This window comes from Drosophila montana, unplaced genomic scaffold (assembly GCF_035044405.1).
Source record: "Drosophila montana isolate Dmon_TW-CO22-7 unplaced genomic scaffold, ASM3504440v1 contig_3218_1, whole genome shotgun sequence".
In the NCBI taxonomy this organism is placed as follows: Eukaryota; Metazoa; Arthropoda; class Insecta; order Diptera; family Drosophilidae; genus Drosophila; species Drosophila montana.
Window position 1 is genome coordinate 3,412,301 of NW_026998098.1, and position 19,712 is coordinate 3,432,012.

General features: G+C 37.9%; 1 protein-coding gene across 1 annotated transcript in view; it reads left to right on the forward strand.

Moving 5' to 3' along the window:
- Glut1 (Glucose transporter 1) overlaps positions 1-19,712 on the forward strand; it is a 36,168-nt gene that overhangs the window by 8,772 nt on the left and 7,684 nt on the right. The window contains 13 exon segments of the mRNA XM_064689988.1: positions 7-527; positions 5,349-5,507; positions 6,891-7,010; positions 7,089-7,251; positions 13,207-13,372; positions 13,437-13,574; positions 14,239-14,495; positions 14,562-14,686; positions 14,758-15,036; positions 15,098-15,375; positions 15,438-15,560; positions 17,412-17,636; positions 17,695-17,834. Of these exon segments, the coding sequence (XP_064546058.1) occupies positions 518-527; positions 5,349-5,507; positions 6,891-7,010; positions 7,089-7,251; positions 13,207-13,372; positions 13,437-13,574; positions 14,239-14,495; positions 14,562-14,686; positions 14,758-15,036; positions 15,098-15,375; positions 15,438-15,560; positions 17,412-17,636; positions 17,695-17,834 (2,183 nt within the window). The 5' untranslated portion in view covers positions 7-517.

Below are 19,712 nucleotides of genomic sequence, written 5' to 3' on the forward strand. Positions count from 1 at the left end.
TTGCAGCTCTCTGGTGCACAGCAACTGCAACAGCAACGGCAACGGCAACGACAAACGGCAAAACTAATTTATGGCATTAAAAATGCATATTTTCTAGCAGTGCGTTGCCAGTTTTTATCATTTGCCAAGTGCGAAAGGCGTGAGCCAAGGCAGCAGCCGCTTTCAGTTGCTGCGCCCGAAAGTGTGCACCGCTTTCCGGTACTGGCTGTGTGTGTGCGTGTGTGTGCGACTGTGTGCCTGTGTATCTCCGTGTGCGTGTGAGTGTGTGTGCATGCGTTTATGCGATCTACGAGCAGCTCATGCAGCTAAAATTGAATTCGACTGGCACAAAGCAGCATTAGAGCAACTGAGCCTGAAAATTTCCTCTTATTCTACACCCCGCGTCCGCGCCCGCTGCTTAAACTGCTTCTTCCCTTTCGTCCGCATCGTCGGCAGCAGCAGCAGCAGCAGCAGCAGCAGCAGCCTCGCATGATAATTCACTGCTCTGGCCCAGGACTGGCAACGAAATGGCTTTCCTATGTGCAACGGTAAGTACATATAACTCCAGTTAAATAAATACAATATGTAAGTTTTTAACAAAAGTCAAAGCTATTACTCCATGTGCGGTTGATTGCCTTTTGGATTAGTTTCAAGCGAATTCGGTGTGGCTATATAATATAGCTTTATCGGTCTTGTACTGTAACTAAGCGTTCTACTAATATAAATAAGTTAAATATTCATTCATTGATGCCATTTATAAAAAGGTAATATAAGTCCACCTGAATGGGTTTTCAGTTTTTTGATGTGATATTTCAATGCAATTGCGAAAACTCATATTTACATTATACGATGTGCTTATGGCCATAATCAAGCCAAGTTGTGCACTTTCTTGTTGTTTTTGATCGTTAAACGTGTCGTATGCGTGATGTACATATTTCGCATTAAACACACTGTCGCCACCGGCGGCAACCTCGACGGGCACTCAAGTAATTTTAATAATGTGCAAAATGTCCGCTCGTTCTGGCTAAAGTACCAGATGAAGCGTTAAAGCGATAGCCTCGACCATTTTTTTGTTATATGAATGTTTACAAGTCCTGCCGGCGATTGCAGCTGCAGTGTTGACCACGTTCTGGTGAAAGCATAATATTAATCATACGCCGCATGTGCAGCAACTTAATGAATGTGATTTTTAAAATACTTATATATATATAGAGAGAGAGAGAGAGAAACGTATGTTGACAAATAAACAGCGCTGATAATACGTGTAAACTTTGCCCAAACGAAAAAAGAAAACAATAATAACAACCCATAGGACAGCAGTGGCAAATGTGCAAGTGTGAGTCTGTGTGTATAAACAGCTGTCCGCACTGCCAATACGTGGCTTGCGGATAGACTGACAGGACGGCAACAAGAAATTGCCTGCTAGACCAGCACCAGGACTATTACCAGTGCCAGAACCAGCGCCAGAGCCAGTACCAGAACCAATAGGATGACAATGACGGCGTCGATGTCGAAAACCAATTCACTTTTGCCAGCACCAGGCAGGCAAGCCTTCATCTTCAGTGCTATACTGTCTGGCCAGTCGCTCCATATATATGCGTGTGTGTGTATGTGTGTGTGTGTTTCCATCTGTTTTGATGCTGATTGTCAAGTGTCGCCGACAGACACGTGCTTACATTGCAGACTGCTCTTGGTCCCCTATTCTGGCACCCACTTTTGCAAGCCACGTTTGAACTGCAAACAGTATTAAATTTATACGCCATGCGTTTTCTGGCTTAAGCCAACGCAATAATATAGGATTTTGCGGTTTGGTATGGCATATGGCCGCAACAACAATGGCACATTCATGTGCATTTGAGCGGCAATCATTTTTGTGGTTAACAAATACAAAAGCCTATTAATGAACATACACACAACAACAATAAGGAGAAGAAGAAGAACAGGGCACACAATAACTAATAGAGCTGTGGTTGCATTCTGTGTGCAGGTGTCCAGGTGTGCAGTTGTGCAGGTGTGCCGGTGTGCAGATGTGCGGAAGCGATTTCGCACTTGTCTGTCTGCGGCTTTTGTTTCATTTAATCAACGATATTTAGTTGACAAGCGCCCAAGGCATAAGCGCTTTCTTGCAATTGATTACCCAAAAACAAAATTCACATTGAATAGAATGCAACAAATGCAAATGCATTCCCAGGACAATACAAGCTGTGAACTAAGTATAACAAACTCAGATTCTCAACTTTCCATTGTACGTGCCGTTGACGTGCGTGTGTGTGTGTGTGTGCGTGTGCGTGTGAGCGAGAGTGGGGCGTTATTTAATTGAATTTTAAATTATTCTTATCTCAAAAAATGGTTAGTTGCGCTCATGAATAAATCAGTTTTCAATTTTACTTGCTAATTTGATTGGAGACTGCCAGCGAGAGAAACAGCGCTTTAGATAGAGATAGTTAGAGAGAGGGAATGCGTAAAATTAGAGAATTGTGCTCAAGTTCTTAGACAAATCAAAAATTAAGCTAATAAAATGAACTGTCTGAGACTGCAGAAGTTAAGCAATGACTTGTGCGAAAGTTAAAAACTCTGCAAGTTATTCATGATAATTTGTAGAGTGGGTTAGCATCCAATTTATGCCAAGTCGTTGAAAACTTGCAGAAATTTCATAAACGAGTTGAAAAGCTCGAGGCAAAGACATTTTACAAAAAGATACCCTGGAACTACTAGCAGCTATTTGGAAGTTTGAAAATATGAAATATCAAAGTTCTGTGCTGTTAAGAACAGACTCAGGCCCAATAAAATCCAATTAACATGTTTGTTTTCTTTCTTACTTTGGGCTATTAATGCCCATTTCTAAAATTGTTGAATGGGTATAAAATTGTGGCAAGGTTTATGCAAATACCATAGCATATAATCAAGCGCGGGTAACACACGCACACTTGCATACGAAATTGTTTATATTCGCAAAAATTTAATATAAATAATGCAATAAGGGACATTGCCTCGACTGAAAGTATGCAATAAAATATGCGCCCAAGTCAATGCAAGCACTCTGACACATTGATTGCATAATATTCAATTATTAAAAGCTAACAGAGCGCCACGAGGGGTGCAGCAGTTGCTGCTGAGGCCACTTTTCATAACTGCCAGGCCAGAGAGCGCAAGCAGAGCACTTTTGTCAATGGCCAAGCCTCAAAGTCAGATACACACACTCGCTCATAAATGACTTACTGCTCAATGCAGCCACACACATACACGCATACACTGGCGTACTTGCGTCATCAGCATCGTCAGATTTGAAGCTGTTTCTGCAGTGGAGGCCTTGGCATGCAGTCAAAACGCAGGGCTCCCATTTTCCACAACTATTTTTCTGTGTCAGCTAGCCAGTATGTAAGATGACATATATAGAAGGAAGAGACGGAAGGGATGGAAGGGAGGGTGAAGTGATTAGAAGCAGGGAGTCTAGTCGGGCATACGAATGGGGATGCAACTAGCCAGACTGAAGCATAACCCAGCCCATTGAATGTCTGTCATCAACTTTGTGCTGCTGCTCCTGCAGCTGTGGTGGTGCAAAGCCAAAACAAACAAAAAACTTAACCTCAGCACAAATTTAAGCAAATATTTGCATACCACATGTGGAGATTGAGGCAACTCTTCACGTCCGTTGACAGTGACTCGGTCGGAGACTTGACTTCTATTTGGCGTACATGGTCTGGCTGGTCGTCTCTTGATGCCGGGCATTGATGCAATTGAAGCCGGAAGCAGTTGCAGTGTCAGCAAAGAACTAAACCAGGTGGCGCTGCATCCTGCCACACGCCATACACATACTTGCCACGCATTCACAGAGTGAAGCAGTTGAAGAAATGTTGATGCATGCATGATTTTAATCTGTTAAATGCGAAAATGCTTAAATGCCATTGCGGACTTTTCAACCGTTGGCAATGACTGCAGCTAATGACGCGCAAAATGTTTACAAATCATTTTGTCAATAACGACAACTGGCAAGGGATATACACGCCTGATCCTTCCATAATTTGCCCACATTTCTTACATTCATCGACAGGCGGCCATGAAACGGTCATTAGTGTGCCTCTCTCACTCTATTTGTGGGTGTGTGTGTGTGAGTGTGGCACAAATGGCCATTCAATATGCTATAGAAAAACACACACACTCACACAATCGCACACAGACATATGATGCTTATAGCTAAAGCCAGCAGCCATAACAGCCACATGCTTTTTTCCACAACATTAACGCAAATTGCAAATAATAAAAATTCAAAATACCGAACCGTACGGAAAGCTGCACGTGTTGCTGTTGTTGTTGTTGTTTGTGGTGGCATAGTGTTTGTGTTTTTGTGTGTATGCAGGCTCAAGTGTTGGCCTGCGGAATCCATAGCAAACCACAACAAGAAGCTGACTACGGGCACATTTATCGCAGCTAGCGAGGCATTTTTTAAGCCCACCTACAACTCTTGGGTGTAAGTGTGTGTTATGCCAAAAAAAAGTAAGGAATGCAAATTGTGCTTTATTGCGAAAGGGTATGCAAAGGCGAGTGGCATGCTTTAAGATAGCAACTCATAAAAAGATTGTATCTTGAAGATATTTTTACATAACACCTCTAGATTTACAGAGTAATCAAATTTATTATTTTACATATAGTATCGAATACAAGTTTTTTTCGAAAATTAATCCTTTCATAGACTAGAAATATTTATTCAACTAGAATGCCACAAATAGACAATTGTTGGTCAAAGCTCTAACTGTCTATTAAAACACTTTTTGTATGCATAAGTGAACTAGATTGATGCAGAGTGTTTCCATTTAAATGTATCGTCCGTAGCAATTTTTATTTCTAGGGCATTCCTATTGCGACTTGTAATGCTTTCTTTAATTTTGTGAGGTTTTCCTTGTGCTGCTGCTCAAGCGAATCAAAATGAAATCTATTTTATGCAAAGGCACGCAACGTGCCCAAGACCCAGATGCAGATCTGGAGTCCCGTTCCTGGAACTAAGCCAAATGTAAGGAGGAGTCACATATGCGGCACCCTACTTAACTGCTCCTGTGGCTTCCAATCCTTTGCCGTGTGTGCGTGTGCGTGTGTGTGCCTCAGTCTGTTTGCCCATCGAGGCGTTGGCGGGCTAAAAGCTTTACCTATGCAGTCATGCATGCGTGCCGTGCAGCTGCCCCTGCCTCTTGGTCTTGCCACACAATTTATGCATGTGCGAAATATGGCGCCACAACACATTTTTACCTTTACCGCTTGCTGGCGCCTTTTATTGTGCGTCTGTGAGTGTGCGTTGATGGTTTATTTCCTTTGGTGGTCTCAAATATTAAAATGTTGTCGTGTAACGCTTTTTACGTCTTTGAAATCTCTTGCAGCTGGCCACAGTTATGAAATGGCGACCAATGGTGATATATCGATGATCTCGCCGCCAACGTCTTCCATTTCAAACGATCAAGATCCGTTTGGACAGCTGCCACCGCTACCACCGCCGTTGCGTTCCACCCAAGTGCTTCAGCCGTTGAGCGTATTTCCAGGTGCACAAAGAGCCAATCTCTTCAGGCCTATATGCTCACTTTGATTGTTTGTTGTTGTTTGCCTGAGTTTATTTTGTCAGTTTTTTTTTTCTATTAATTTTATCTATAGCTTTTATTCGTCTGCACATTTATATAAAGAAAAAAAAGAAAAGTATTTGATTTTTCATATATTGTATTGCCACTTGAATTGGTGTGTAGATTGGATTTTTGATTTGTTTGCTGGCATAATTGCTGCTGTATTTTATACTCGTTTATTTTGATTTCGACTCCATCACAGCAATACCTGCCATAGCATACGAGAGACTTCACGTTTTGGCATACGCTCCTTCACTGACACACACACACACACCCAAACCCCCCCACACACACACACATTCCTAGACACGTGAAATCAAACATACCACAACGCGTTACAGTTACACACACATTTTTGTTAACTTTGTTTAGCATTTTTCAGCTGCGCCAGCCGCACTCATTCAGTCAATCAATCAATCAATCAATCAATCGAATACCCTTCAAAAAACAAAAAAAAAGTCAACCAACAGTCGTCCATTAATTAAATGTCGCTCTTTCTCTGTCCTCTATCCTATGCTTGCTCTTTGTATTTTCAACTTTTTGACTAACTACTAAAAAAAAATTATTTTTTGTTAGCCCCCTTTAAAATAAATAAAAAAAAAACTTTTTGAAGTAGCTATGCTCTGTTTTGATGCTGCTGTGTATTTATTCGTATTTTTGGTCCTTTTTTTTGAAAATGTTTGTTAGAAAAAAAATACATATATTAAATGTAATTCGCAGCTGCTTTGTAAACATTTTTTGAACGTTTGCCAGCCGTTACTCATTCCACTTCACTTACCTTAGAGCTGTCCCACAACTGTCAAATAAAAAAAACCGAAAAAAAAAAACACAAAAAATAACAAAATGCTAACAAACTATAACAATTTTGTGCTCTCTTCCTCTATTTTTATAAACCGGACAAAACAACAAAACGAATATGATAACAAATCATGACAAATAATTTACTATTTATATTGAATAATATGCTTTTATGGGTTCATTTTAATGTAGAGTGAGTATAAAACTGCAACAACAACCACAACAAGAACCAATTAGGAAGAACAATAGCTTACTTTTAATGTAAACTACATTATTTACTTTTAATTATATATATTTGTTGCTAAAATATGCTGTGCAAATTTTTTGCTCACTGCTGTTGCCTTTTTATTTGTACTTGTGTTTTGTTTTTTTTTTTTTTTTTGAGAAATTTTTTTTATTTGTACTTTGGGTCTTGAACCAGAGTTGTGCGTAATCCTTAAGTGGTTTGGTTTCACCATAAATCCTTATGAGCCTGCTCGTTATTCTTCTTGTCGTGTATGCCTTGTTCAGTGTCCAATTTGAGCGAAGATTCTTACGATTATGTTTTTGGTGGTCGACGTAAGACTCCGCCCACAACAACGTCAACACAACTTAAGCTGACCTCGCCGCCAGTGCGCCTGCGACCCGAAGGTGCGTATCTTAGTTTTGCAATCCAAATATATCCAGCCAACTGCTTAGCTACTCATTTCTTTTGAATGCCACCCACAGACGCCTATCGAGGTGAAAATATAAACAACGGCCGTTTCTATCGTCATTCCTTTAGCTATGCCCCCAAGCGCCAGCGCCACTCGAGCCGTGATGATCGTGACCGCGAGTCTAGATTGAGATGTCATGGCGAGGATGAGGCAACACTGCGCCAATTGCTGCTCGAGTATGTAGACTGACAACCAATGAACTCTATCTGACCGTTCATGCAAATGAAATGAACACATAATGAACATGGCGTGGAATGTGCAACTGCAACTGCAACTGCAACAGCCACAGAAACAACACTTTTTTGCGTGTCCCCTCATTATGCGTCATTTAATTTGCATGCCACAAACTGTCCGCCATAAAGTATTAGCATTTAGCTAGACAAATAAACAGCAATTATTTTACGATATGCATATTTAATTTGTTCCACAAAGAATACTCAAAGTTTTTAATTTATACATTTAATGGCACGCACAAATAATTTAAATTTAATTTATGTATTTGCCTACTCTCGAATTGGGGGCGGTTGTTTAATTTACAAATCAGCAAACACGCGAAATTATTGTCAGTTTGTTTTGTACTTTAATTGAATGCACAAACAATGTAATTTCCACAGATTCCGATTTACAACTATTTTTATATTCGAATTAGTATATTCATTATTTGTTGTTGTTCTTTGGATTTTTGCAATATATATGTGCAAATATTTAAACTCTTCTACTTTCCCCTCCACACAGATAAGCGCAAATTATGTTCATTTAAGTGTCTAGCGCGTGTCCTTAAAATGTCAATTATTCATTGAGGCCATTTGTGTTGTGTTGTTTTTGTTGCGCAACTACCCAGAAACGAACAAAAAATGTTAAACATAATAAATTAAAATTGCCCAAATACTATCAAACAAAATATTAATAACAGCTGCGAGCACATGCGACATTCACCAAAACTCGGGTTAAGAAATTCGCTGAAAAAATTCCACAACAAAGCAAACAGAAGAAACCATGAAAAAATTTTAATTAAGCTAAACGTTTTTTGATGCATAACTAAAAAAAAAAAAAATCAAGAGAGAGTGAGAGAGAGATAAGAATAAATTGTTAAGCAAATAATCGACGGAGTGTGAACACGAAAAAAAGGCAACAAAATGATGGGCACAATGCCACCCAGGTACATATACAAAGCATTCCAAACTATTCAAATTAATTTTAATATAAACAACAAAGCATAGTTATAATTAATAACTCGAAAATTACGCATCCGCCATGTATTCATTTCTCTATATGTTTACTTTTCACCGTACAAATATTTTAGAATAATGCAAATCTATTAAATAAACGCTCTCATTTTTTCTTTCTTCTCGGTTTTTTTGTTTTTTGTAATTATATCTGAGTGTGCGTGCGTGTACGTATGTGAGTGACGTTTGTATCCTGTAAGCGGTTGGAAATTTTTATTTGTATAAGTTTAATTAAAAAATGTTTAATTCGCTTCATTCGTTTTGTTGCTTCAACGTAAGCTGTGTGAAAGTAACACAATTATTTCATAATGCAAATTAATGCATTTATTAAATTTGTTCACATTTTGTCATTGTGTAAGGGTAATTTAAATTTTATGTCGTTCTTTAATCGATTGGGCTACAAAAAAAATCGTCTTCATGTACATATATTATCTATTTAGATTATATCGAATTGGTTTTCATTTAATGCAAGCACCAAGAAGTATTTTTCTAATCAAAATAAACGTTTTTGCGGAATTGTACTTTTTGGACAGCTCCGTTCCAAATTTCAAATTCAATTTCAATTCTGTATTGATACCTGTCATTGCGAAACATGGAACTGAACTGTTTAACAACCATTTTCATTATTACTATTCTCTTGTCATCTACTCCCCTCGCCCACAACAACAATCTACCATTACAACAACAATAACTGCAACTATTACAACAACAACAACAATAACAACTACAAATTACAGAAGCCACACCCAAAGTGGTTTGGTATTCACGCCACTCAATGAGTATGCAATTTCCATTTCCATGCAACTACAAAGAAACTATTTACTATATATACATAACCATACATTATATACCACTTATATACCACATATCTACCTGTCTAAGTACCAGCTATTTATTTTCTGCTAGTCCTTTTGTAACATACCTCCTCTAATGCTATGCACTTTCACTATGGCACTTCATAGACCATTCAATTGATTTGATAATTATTTACAATATTTAGCGCAAAACCAAAATACAAAACTCCTGCTCACGAGAATTGCATGCCAGACAATTAAATTTCAATTAATATGCCTAAATATAATTTAGTTGTTAAAATGTAATTATTGTCGCTGCAGCCAGGACGCATTTTGCAATACTAGTTAAAAGTATGTGGTGCGGTGGTGACACTGTGGTTTCCCGACACACTGCCCCACACACTTGATGCTTATTGTAGGGCACTTGAGAGCAGCCACAACAATCTCAGTACTGAAGCCTCTGCTGCTCTTATTGTGTGCCCGTGTGTGCGTGTGCGCGTGCTTGTGTATGTGTTATGTTCTTTATGACATGCCGAAAAGTGTTCGAGTGCCATTAAGTCGCTGTACGCACTTCAAAGCACACACACAGATGCACACACATGCCTACACGCACACTCAACCCAAAACCCACATTCAATCATCAACAACAACATCCTCGTCCTTGCAGTCAGTCAATCAACATTCGGCACTCAACCTGACTCATTCAGCTATCGACCCCTACTTTGCATGCCATCAATGACATAATTATCATTCAACTTTCCTAATCCCATTCCCCCTTCACACCTCAAATGTCGAGCGTAAGCTTTTTATAAAGAAAAGCTCATCTCTTAATTCAATTTGCACATCACACAATATTTTGTAATCTGTCCTTCTTTTACTTAACTTGTTTATCCATTTCAAAAATCTTTAAACATGTTTTAATTTCAAAAAATTTGTTTTACTAATTGGCGGAATGGTCCTCTCACCAATCAAAACAATAAATAAATGACATGTTTGAACAAAAAAACGAAATGCTCGTACAAAACGTTAAGAGTCCGTTTCTATTTGTTGATTCATCTATATCACTTTATTGCGACTGCCATACAAATTGGTGCATTTATTTTCTACCTCATGTGTGTTGTCTCATTTTAGCATCCAATATATATAAATCAAATTTGAAAACTACAAATAAATGTTAATTCATGCCAAATTATACAACAACAACAAAAAGCATAGAAAAAAAAGCAAAAAAAATGCAATAATAAACAAATTTAATCTAACTAAAATGTAACAAATTCAACGTGAACGTCAAATAAAACGAAAATTGATTTAAATGCCATTAAATGCAAACAGCGCCGCAAAAAAAGTAATAATAATAAAAATAATATCGAAATGCGTACATTTGGTGAATGTCCCATATGCCAATTGGTCTTAACAACTTTAATCTGTACAAATATGTATTATATTACAAAATATTTTATTCCAAGTATTTTGGTTTTAAATCTGCAAAATATTGTGTCAGTGTACAATAACTTTAATTAAATGAGAAGCGAGCGGGGTTAAAAAAACTGAAATCTATAGATACGTTAGTTGTTATGGTTACTTTATGGTTAATCCGAGTTACATTTGCCAGGTTGCTGATATTCAGATACCCTTCACCCACCCGTATACCCTGTCAAAATGCACAAACATCCAAAATGTATTATTATATTTTATATACTATGCAGGCGCAGTCACGGCAAAGGACAACTCCGTTAAAAGCGTCAAGCGCACGTATACGATACCTTAAATGAATACAAAAGGTAGCTGCAACTGCAACAGCAGCAGCAGCAGCAGCAGCAACTGCAGCAGCAACTGCAGCAGCAGCAGCAATAAGCTGCGTACTCTGTTGGCAGAAATTGGCAGAAATTTTATTAAATGCTCACGTATACAAATCCGTTACATAAAACCGAAAATACTTGCATCTGACAGATTCACACGCACACACACACACACGGAATCACACATACGTGCCCAAATATACGTATACGCTATATGAATACAGATGCATATAGAGATTCGGTTATAGCTATAGTGATATAGGATAAAGATATGCATGCCAATACATATGCACAAACAACAATTGTTTTCATGGAGAACAATAACTTACACAGGATGCGGCTCGTTCTGGTCCTGGCTGTGCTGCTCGTTGCTCTGCAGCTCGTTTGCTGATGTATGCATAAAATAATCCTTTTATGCTCGGCACAACAATGTCCGTGAAATGCAAAACAATAACAATAATAACAACAACAACAACAACAGCAACAACAACAGCAACAACAACAAAATGACAACATGTTGCGAATAACTCCCGCTGCCTGGCTACTGCCCCCTGCCCCCTATCCCCTGCCTGGTGCATAGGCGCATTAACATAATGCGCAGCCAACTCAAGTGCATGGCATTGCAGGCATGGAAATGGGGGCAAGCCATGCGGCCCACGTGTCGTATGCGCATTGTGTCCACCAGTTATCATCCATCCTGCCCCAAACCAACATTCTATCGCACATTTCCCTATAGAGCGTGTGCAACTGTCGCCTATAACTTTTGCCACTATGTCCTGTTTTGTTTGTTGTTGCTGTTTGATTTTGGGCGCCACTCGCGCGTTTTGTTTGCTCAACCAACAAAAAGCACTTCTCACTTTCAGTCATAGATACGTACTATGTACATATAGTGCTTTTGGCTGGCACTCTCGCTCAGCCCAACGCAGGCAAGGCAAATGCAAACACACACGCACACACATCTACATAGATGCGTGGGCGTTTATTTGTTTGAATGTCGCTACATGTTGATGAAAATGTAAATTGTATGCATTCTGTAAGGGCTCAAAGTCGAATCTAAGCCGGGCAACAAAAGTGATTACTTCACTTGGTATACACTAACTCGGGTTAGGACAACAAAGCATTATTTACAAAATTCGATTGTGCATAAATTTCAAATAGGTTAAAGCGCTTTTCAATTTTTGGGTACAGTAGAAACGGGGCAGTAATTCAAAGTGGGACAAATAATTGATACTAGCTAGTACAAATGTCGTGAAATATGGAAAACTACTTTTGATTTTAGAAAATGGTTGATATGCAGGACACATAGAATTTTGAACAAGGCAGATTACTTTTATTTATATTTTGCATTTCTGATTGTTTTAATTACTAAGTTTTATATAACTTGTATAGTCAAAGCTTAGTAAGAGTATTAAAGTCTCGGTGCCTACACAAAGATCATTTGTCCTTTTTATTTCCCGACTCTTGCTGCATTATTCTTGCCTTAACCTTAACGAAAAATGCCAACAATTTACTTTAACTTACTTTTTATATACTTGGTGGCTTGGTTTGGCTTTTCAGTTAGTGTTGTTGCTGCTCCATCTCTCTCTCTCTCTCTGTCTCTTTTTCTCTCCCTGTGGAACCGCAACAACACACAAATCCTTTCGTTTACTTAGAGCTCTGCTTGGTTTGTTGCTATTGCCTGCCTGTGTGTTCTGTAGTTTGTGTCTGCTTTCTGAGTTTTGTATTTTGTATTTTGAGTTTTAGTTGCAGCCCAAAGCCATAAAATTTATGTTGCTTCATTCCTCAATAATTGCATAGCTCGGTAAATTTTAATGTAAGCGGTCATAAATAATTTCGTTTTGTGCCTTGGTTTGCTCGACTTGCACCGCAAAATAAATTACGTTGATACGCTAAATAACTACGTAGTCTGTAGCGTAATAAAAGCCAGAAAGGCATTTTCCAGCTATCGTACAACTAAAGTGCATTTTTGCTTGATATTTTCTTTAACTGTAACAAACACAACTTCTACAACAACAATAACAACAACAACTACTGCAACAACTGCTGCAACAAATATATGTGAACAACAACCAAATGTCTTGGGGGCACTTTGCGTGACTTGGCGTCGGCACGTGACGTCACGCAACGTCGTCAATTGAATTGTATGCATTGCACGCATATGACCCGCACTCGGCCACGGCCACGCCCACCGCACCATACTCACTCATACAAACACACATGCATACACGTGTGTGTGTGTGTGAAACGCCCATTTGTGATGGGCGGTCGTACGTAATTGCAACTGCAACTGGGACTGCAACACCGTGCCGCAGTTTGCAAAAGCAAGTTAGCGTGATGAGCATGAATCTATCAGCGAAACTCGATGAACTGCAGCGAGGCGATCGACACCTGGAGACGACAGTCGCCTTGTGCGAAATCCGCACACAGCTGCAGGAGCTGACCAAGTCCGTGGAGAGCTGCCAGAGTGAGGTATCGGAGGTAAGTGGAATGCACCAAATTAACACCGAACTGTGTCTCAAATTGGATTTGCTGCTGTGTGTAGGTCAAACGTGACATGGTGGCAATCAAACACGAACTGGACACCGTGCAGCAGGTGAAGGAGGAGATTGAGGAGCTCCGCGAATATGTGGACAGACTGGAGGAGCACACGCACAGACGGAAGCTAAGACTTTTAGAACAAGTTTGTAGCTTAAATTATTTGCCATGTTGTGTAATTAAATACTTGAATTTCATTTATATTCATGTACAAACCAAACCAAAACCAAACCGAACCAAAACCAAACACCTAAAAACAAAACAAACACACAACCGAACAATACGACACTGAAAAGTTGTGCTCATGATGGAATTTCTTAGAATTTATTTGTATTGTTTTCTCTTTAACAAAATATTATAAATGAGTAACATGGGCGCAACTTTCTAAAACCCCACATACACAGACGGCTTTGAAATTCACAATTTTTAAATGGTTTATTTTTAATCCTATTATGTTTTGTAAATTGTTTGATAATAAATTTGAGATTAATATTCCAAAACTCTTTAGATACTTGTATTATTTCATTTGTTTTGTTTCTATTATTTTACATGCGCCCCTTTATCCATTTTATGAATTACCTGATACTAATTTCAATTTATTTCAAAGTGTTTATAATTTTGATTTGAATTTAAAACTAGTAGCGATTGGCGTCATCTCTAAAATATGATATATAATTTAATTTGTGATGCACACTCGTTTGCAAAGCGTTTGAAGAACCCGCACATACCCAACCAATCATCCCGATTCCCTTCCTTCAGTTGTTTATATCGTGCTCTACTAATTTAATAATTTTTGGTAACCTTTACAGGGTCTGACCTTCTTCCTCACCTACTCCATATTCTCGGCGGTGCTGGGTATGCTGCAATTTGGCTACAATACTGGAGTCATCAATGCGCCCGAAAAGAATATTGAGAATTTTATGAAAGATGTGTACAAGGATCGCTATGGCGAGGACATTAGCGAGGAGTTTATACAACAGCTGTACTCAGTTGCCGTCTCCATATTTGCCATTGGCGGCATGCTGGGTGGTTTCAGTGGTGGCTGGATGGCAAATCGCTTTGGCAGGTTTGTAACCAATCCTATTAAAACTCAGTGCTCCAATATTTACATTCTTGTATTTGGGGCCCACAGAAAAGGCGGTCTATTGTTAAACAATGTGCTTGGTATATCGGGCGCCTGCTTGATGGGTTTTACCAAAGTTAGTCATTCCTATGAAATGTTATTCCTTGGCCGATTTATAATTGGTGTTAATTGCGGTAAGTGATATATGGCCAAATGCAAGTCTAACAGCAAGTTGCAACATTCCTTTACCAACCGCTCGTTACAGGTCTCAATACATCATTGGTGCCAATGTACATCTCTGAAATAGCACCACTGAATCTACGCGGTGGTTTAGGTACTGTTAATCAATTGGCTGTGACTGTAGGTTTACTATTATCCCAGGTGCTGGGCATTGAACAAATCTTAGGCACTAATGAGGGCTGGCCCATACTACTGGGCCTGGCCATATGTCCAGCAATATTGCAATTAATATTACTGCCAGTTTGTCCCGAATCGCCTAGATATTTGCTCATAACGAAACAATGGGAGGAGGAGGCGCGTAAAGGTAACAACTAGTGCGTAATAGTTAATGCGAACCAATACAATTTATTTTTTTCCTTGTGCAGCATTGCGACGCCTGCGCGCCTCCGGCTCCGTAGATGAAGACATTGAGGAAATGCGCGCTGAGGAACGCGCCCAACAGTCCGAGAGCCATATATCGACCATGGAGCTCATTTGCTCGCCTACGTTGCGTCCACCATTGATCATTGGTATCGTGATGCAGCTGAGTCAACAGTTTAGCGGCATCAATGCCGTCTTCTACTACTCCACATCGCTCTTCATGAGCTCTGGTCTGACCGAGGAAAGCGCCAAGTTTGCCACGATAGGCATTGGCGCCATTATGGTAAACGCTAAAGGCTCGTCAATACTTTAATTTGATTACAAATATCTTGTTTTATCGTACAGGTTGTTATGACTTTGGTGTCCATACCGCTAATGGACCGTACCGGCCGTCGTACATTGCATTTGTATGGCCTGGGTGGCATGTTCATCTTCTCCATATTTATAACGATTTCCTTTTTGATTAAGGCAAGTACAAGGGTTACATCTATTTTACATAGCTACTATTTAGATTTCAATATTTTGAAGTGTGGCAAATATTCGCCTGAACTTTTTAAGTTTTTGCATACGTTTTAGGCATATTGCATTTGATTTTGATAATGATTTTAAGATGCTGTCAAAATATTTTAAACCTAATGCTGCATCTAAATTATACACGAATATTTATGCGTGTGTTTTTATAAATATTTGAATATTGACATAGATATTTTATGCATGAAGTTGTCTAGCCCCCCAAATAAGCCCCTGACGATATACAAAAATAATCAAAAAGGGCGGGTTTCACAAAAAAAAAAAACCATTGCATGACAGTTGTCCCCTGCGTATATATATATAAATTATTGATGTGAGATATGTATATTTGAATTTATAATAAGTTGAATTTATAGCTGCGCCTCTGCCAGCAATCAGTTTTTCATTCGTTTCTATCCCATTGCATTACTACAATATATATGTATGTATATAGAGAATTACGTTTAAATTAGTGTATACAATATATTATGTTATTTATGGGCTGCCGCTAAGCCGCTGCACTTATTAATTTTTTAATAAAATATGTTTTAAATGCAACACATATATCAAGTTAATACGAATGAATGCATTTAACATACGCTTTTATAAGAATTAAGCAATTGTTTAATTTTTATTACATTTCCTATTCAAACTAAATAAGTTTAGATATTACTACATATAGATTTTTTTGTACTAGAATATTTACGTATTTCATTATTATAACCCCAAGCTTGCTGCCTGTTTTTGCACCTTAACTTAAGTTTATAGCTTGCTTCATAAAGTGTATATGTTTATTTAGTTTCTGATTGTCTTGTCTAGGTTAAGTTATTGCCTAAATAAGCTGCTCATTCAGAAATTGCATGCAAACCATGTGTAACCAACATTTAAAGCTGCCTTTTAAAATTTGAAGAAAAAGGCTTCGTTTTAACTGGCCGAGTTCAAGTAACAGCTTATTTGGGCAATTGTCTCGCCCCTCATTTAAAAGCTACTCTCGACTTGCCAGGCTTTTGGCCCCGTACAAACACAATTCATTTAACGAATGTGCAAAATCTTAATTTATATCATTATTTCTTATATTAATTTTGTAAACTTAATTGGGCCATTACAAGAAAAATGACACAGTTTCAAATGCAAATACAATTCACACGATTTGCAATAAGTTTTCCGGGCACCAAATGCAAACAGTTCACACACAGCCAACAGCAAGACACAAGCCAGTGTTGGAAAATGTACAAAGCTGTCGCTAAATTGATACTAGAGCAGAACACGCGCTGAAAACCGCTTTAAAAGGCCACCTTCAAATACACACAAAACTCACACACTCTCAAATGTGTAACACGCCGCTTAATTTATTACATAGACTTGAATTTAAACCTAATCTATATAATATTATTTATTTAAGATATTCTAGTATTTTCTACTACTTGTACTTTAAGCGTTCTCCAAAGGTTACAGCAAAAGAATAAAAACTCAAGTGACAGTTTGTTTTGTGAAATGTGCAGCGATGAGAACAAGTGGTAACCATTCAACTCTTTGAGAACCAAGATATCAACTACTTTAAAAAAAGTATCTTAACTAAGTTCATAAATCCTAGAGAAAAGCTCAACTCATGCATAAAAGTGATCAGATTTATATAGAGGGTTTAACTTTAAAACTTTACTTTACTTTATTATTGATATGATGAATACTCTTTGATTTGTTTTGGTTTGTAATCAACGAAAAGTTCGTTAAACGAAAGAAAATAAAAATTTATATAATACGAAAAGCCTACAAATCATCGAGAATGCGATTACTATGCATTTTGTATAGGAGTTTTTTGGTTATGTGCAGGAAATGATCGACTGGATGTCATATCTATCTGTGGTCGCAACGCTTGGCTTTGTCGTATTCTTTGCCGTGGGACCCGGCTCCATACCATGGATGATAACAGCGGAATTGTTCTCCCAAGGCCCACGGCCCAGTGCCATGGCCATTGCAGTGCTGGTCAATTGGATGGCCAATTTTGTGGTCGGGATTGGTTTCCCCAGCATGAAGGTGGGTGGTTCACCATGAATATTGTGAAATTAATTATAATTTTTCTTACTGCTTTCAGACCGCACTCGAGAACTATACGTTTTTGCCATTTAGCGTGTTCTTAGCGATATTCTGGATATTCACCTACAAAAAGGTTCCTGAGACCAAAAACAAAACCTTTGAGGAAATCTTGGCACTCTTCCGTCACAATAACGGCAGGTAAGTTTTAGATTAGTTCTAGAGCATAGGCCTTGCACACAGCTCACTACGATTTGATAACTAGTTCTGAACAAAAAAAGGAGACCATCACCCCTCTGAGCATATCAACCACATTTCCACAAAGCTAACCAAAAACTAACCCCAAATGAAACGAAGCCCAGCTAGTAGCTGAATATATTTTCATCAATTATGTACTTGGAAGTTAATTATGCGGAGTGCATAATGTTTTTTTTTTATTTTTTGGATCGTATAGCCTGCCAGCTATGCGATGCAGGAGTCAGTTGTTGATTTTTGAAATTTATCCCTTGTTTATTTTGTTGCACATTGTGTTTTATCGACTGTATTGAAAATAATACCAACCATGTCCATTCTATGTATGCCCAAATCTGAAGGACATTTCGAGATAGTAGACTGTACGGGTAAGTTGCATGAACTAAGAGAAACTGAAAAAAAAAACTAACTAAAGTAAAAACAACCAGTAAACAGCTCGATAAACTCCTGATCAAAGCTAAAATCAAACTACAATCCGAAGCGTTTCGCTCTATTTAAACGTAGCTCATTTACTGTACTTTATTAGTTCACTCTAAAGCAACTTTATTGTACATTTAATTAATTAATTAAAAAAAAAAAAAAAATAAAAACAAATAAAATAAAACAAACTAAATTAAATTCTATGAAAACTTGCGCTCAAAGTTTCATACTTTTTCGGCATGTCTGCTTAACTTTGCCTGTACTCGTTACTTTGTTACAATTACATTACAAAACCAAATACAACAATCAATTAACAGCTGGCTACAGCTGACCAGTACTTAATTAATACAAGTTCATATTTAGCAATTTAAATATAAACTACTCAAATATTTAATATGAATTTAAATACTCTGTACTCTTCTATTTAAATGCCATGTTTCATTATCAAACGTTTTGTAACTCTCTTTCTATTTCTCTCATATCACCTCCACCTACCCTTAAAAAACCAAATACTTTATAAAAAAAAAAAAAAAACAATTTCAAATTCAATTTCTAATTCATGCAGCGCCCATACATCTAAACAATCCCCCTCCGAGTCTTTGTTCTCTTGCTCATTGTTCATACCTTATAAATTGGTTAGTTTACAGCACAAACAATTTTCAGTGTTAAGTCAAAAAAAAAAAAAAAAAAAATAAAATAAACGCAAAGCACAACAACAAATGAAAGCAAAAACACATGAAAACTCGCTCACAGACACACCCACATGCGCGCACACACACACACATACGCTCACATAAACATATAAATTAACAAAACACATTTTGATTATGTTGCTTGTCCATTTAGTGGGGACAGTGTCAACGACAATGGCAACAGTAGCTCCACAGCGGACATTGAGATATCGCAACGTGACTCCAATGCGACGCGAACCAAAGTGCAGTAATGTAGGGCAGCTGCCGGTCGAGTAGTTTGCCTCCCTGTTGCAGTGTCCTTGCAAATTTAATTGCCATTTCAATGTGTGCACAAGGAAACAGTCGCAATCTCAACAATCGGAAGTCACTTTTTTTTGTCAATTTCAACATCGAGTTTCGATGTGAAATTGAACGAAAAAGTTTGTTTTCGACAGCACTTGCGATTTACTATTGTTTATTTTTAATTTATTTTTATGTATTTATCATTAAGTTACTTTTCATATTGTTTTTCTTATATTCATTGTTGAACTTAATAAATTTTGTTCGATTATATTTAGTTATTAAGGTTGTTTAAATATTTTTCGTTTTTGTTATTTTATTTATATTGTAGCCTCGCTTAATAACTTCCAAGCCAGCTTAACTTAAGATCTAAGCTCTTTCAGTCAAGGTAAACTTACACACATTAAGAAAAATATATATACACTTTTCTGACATA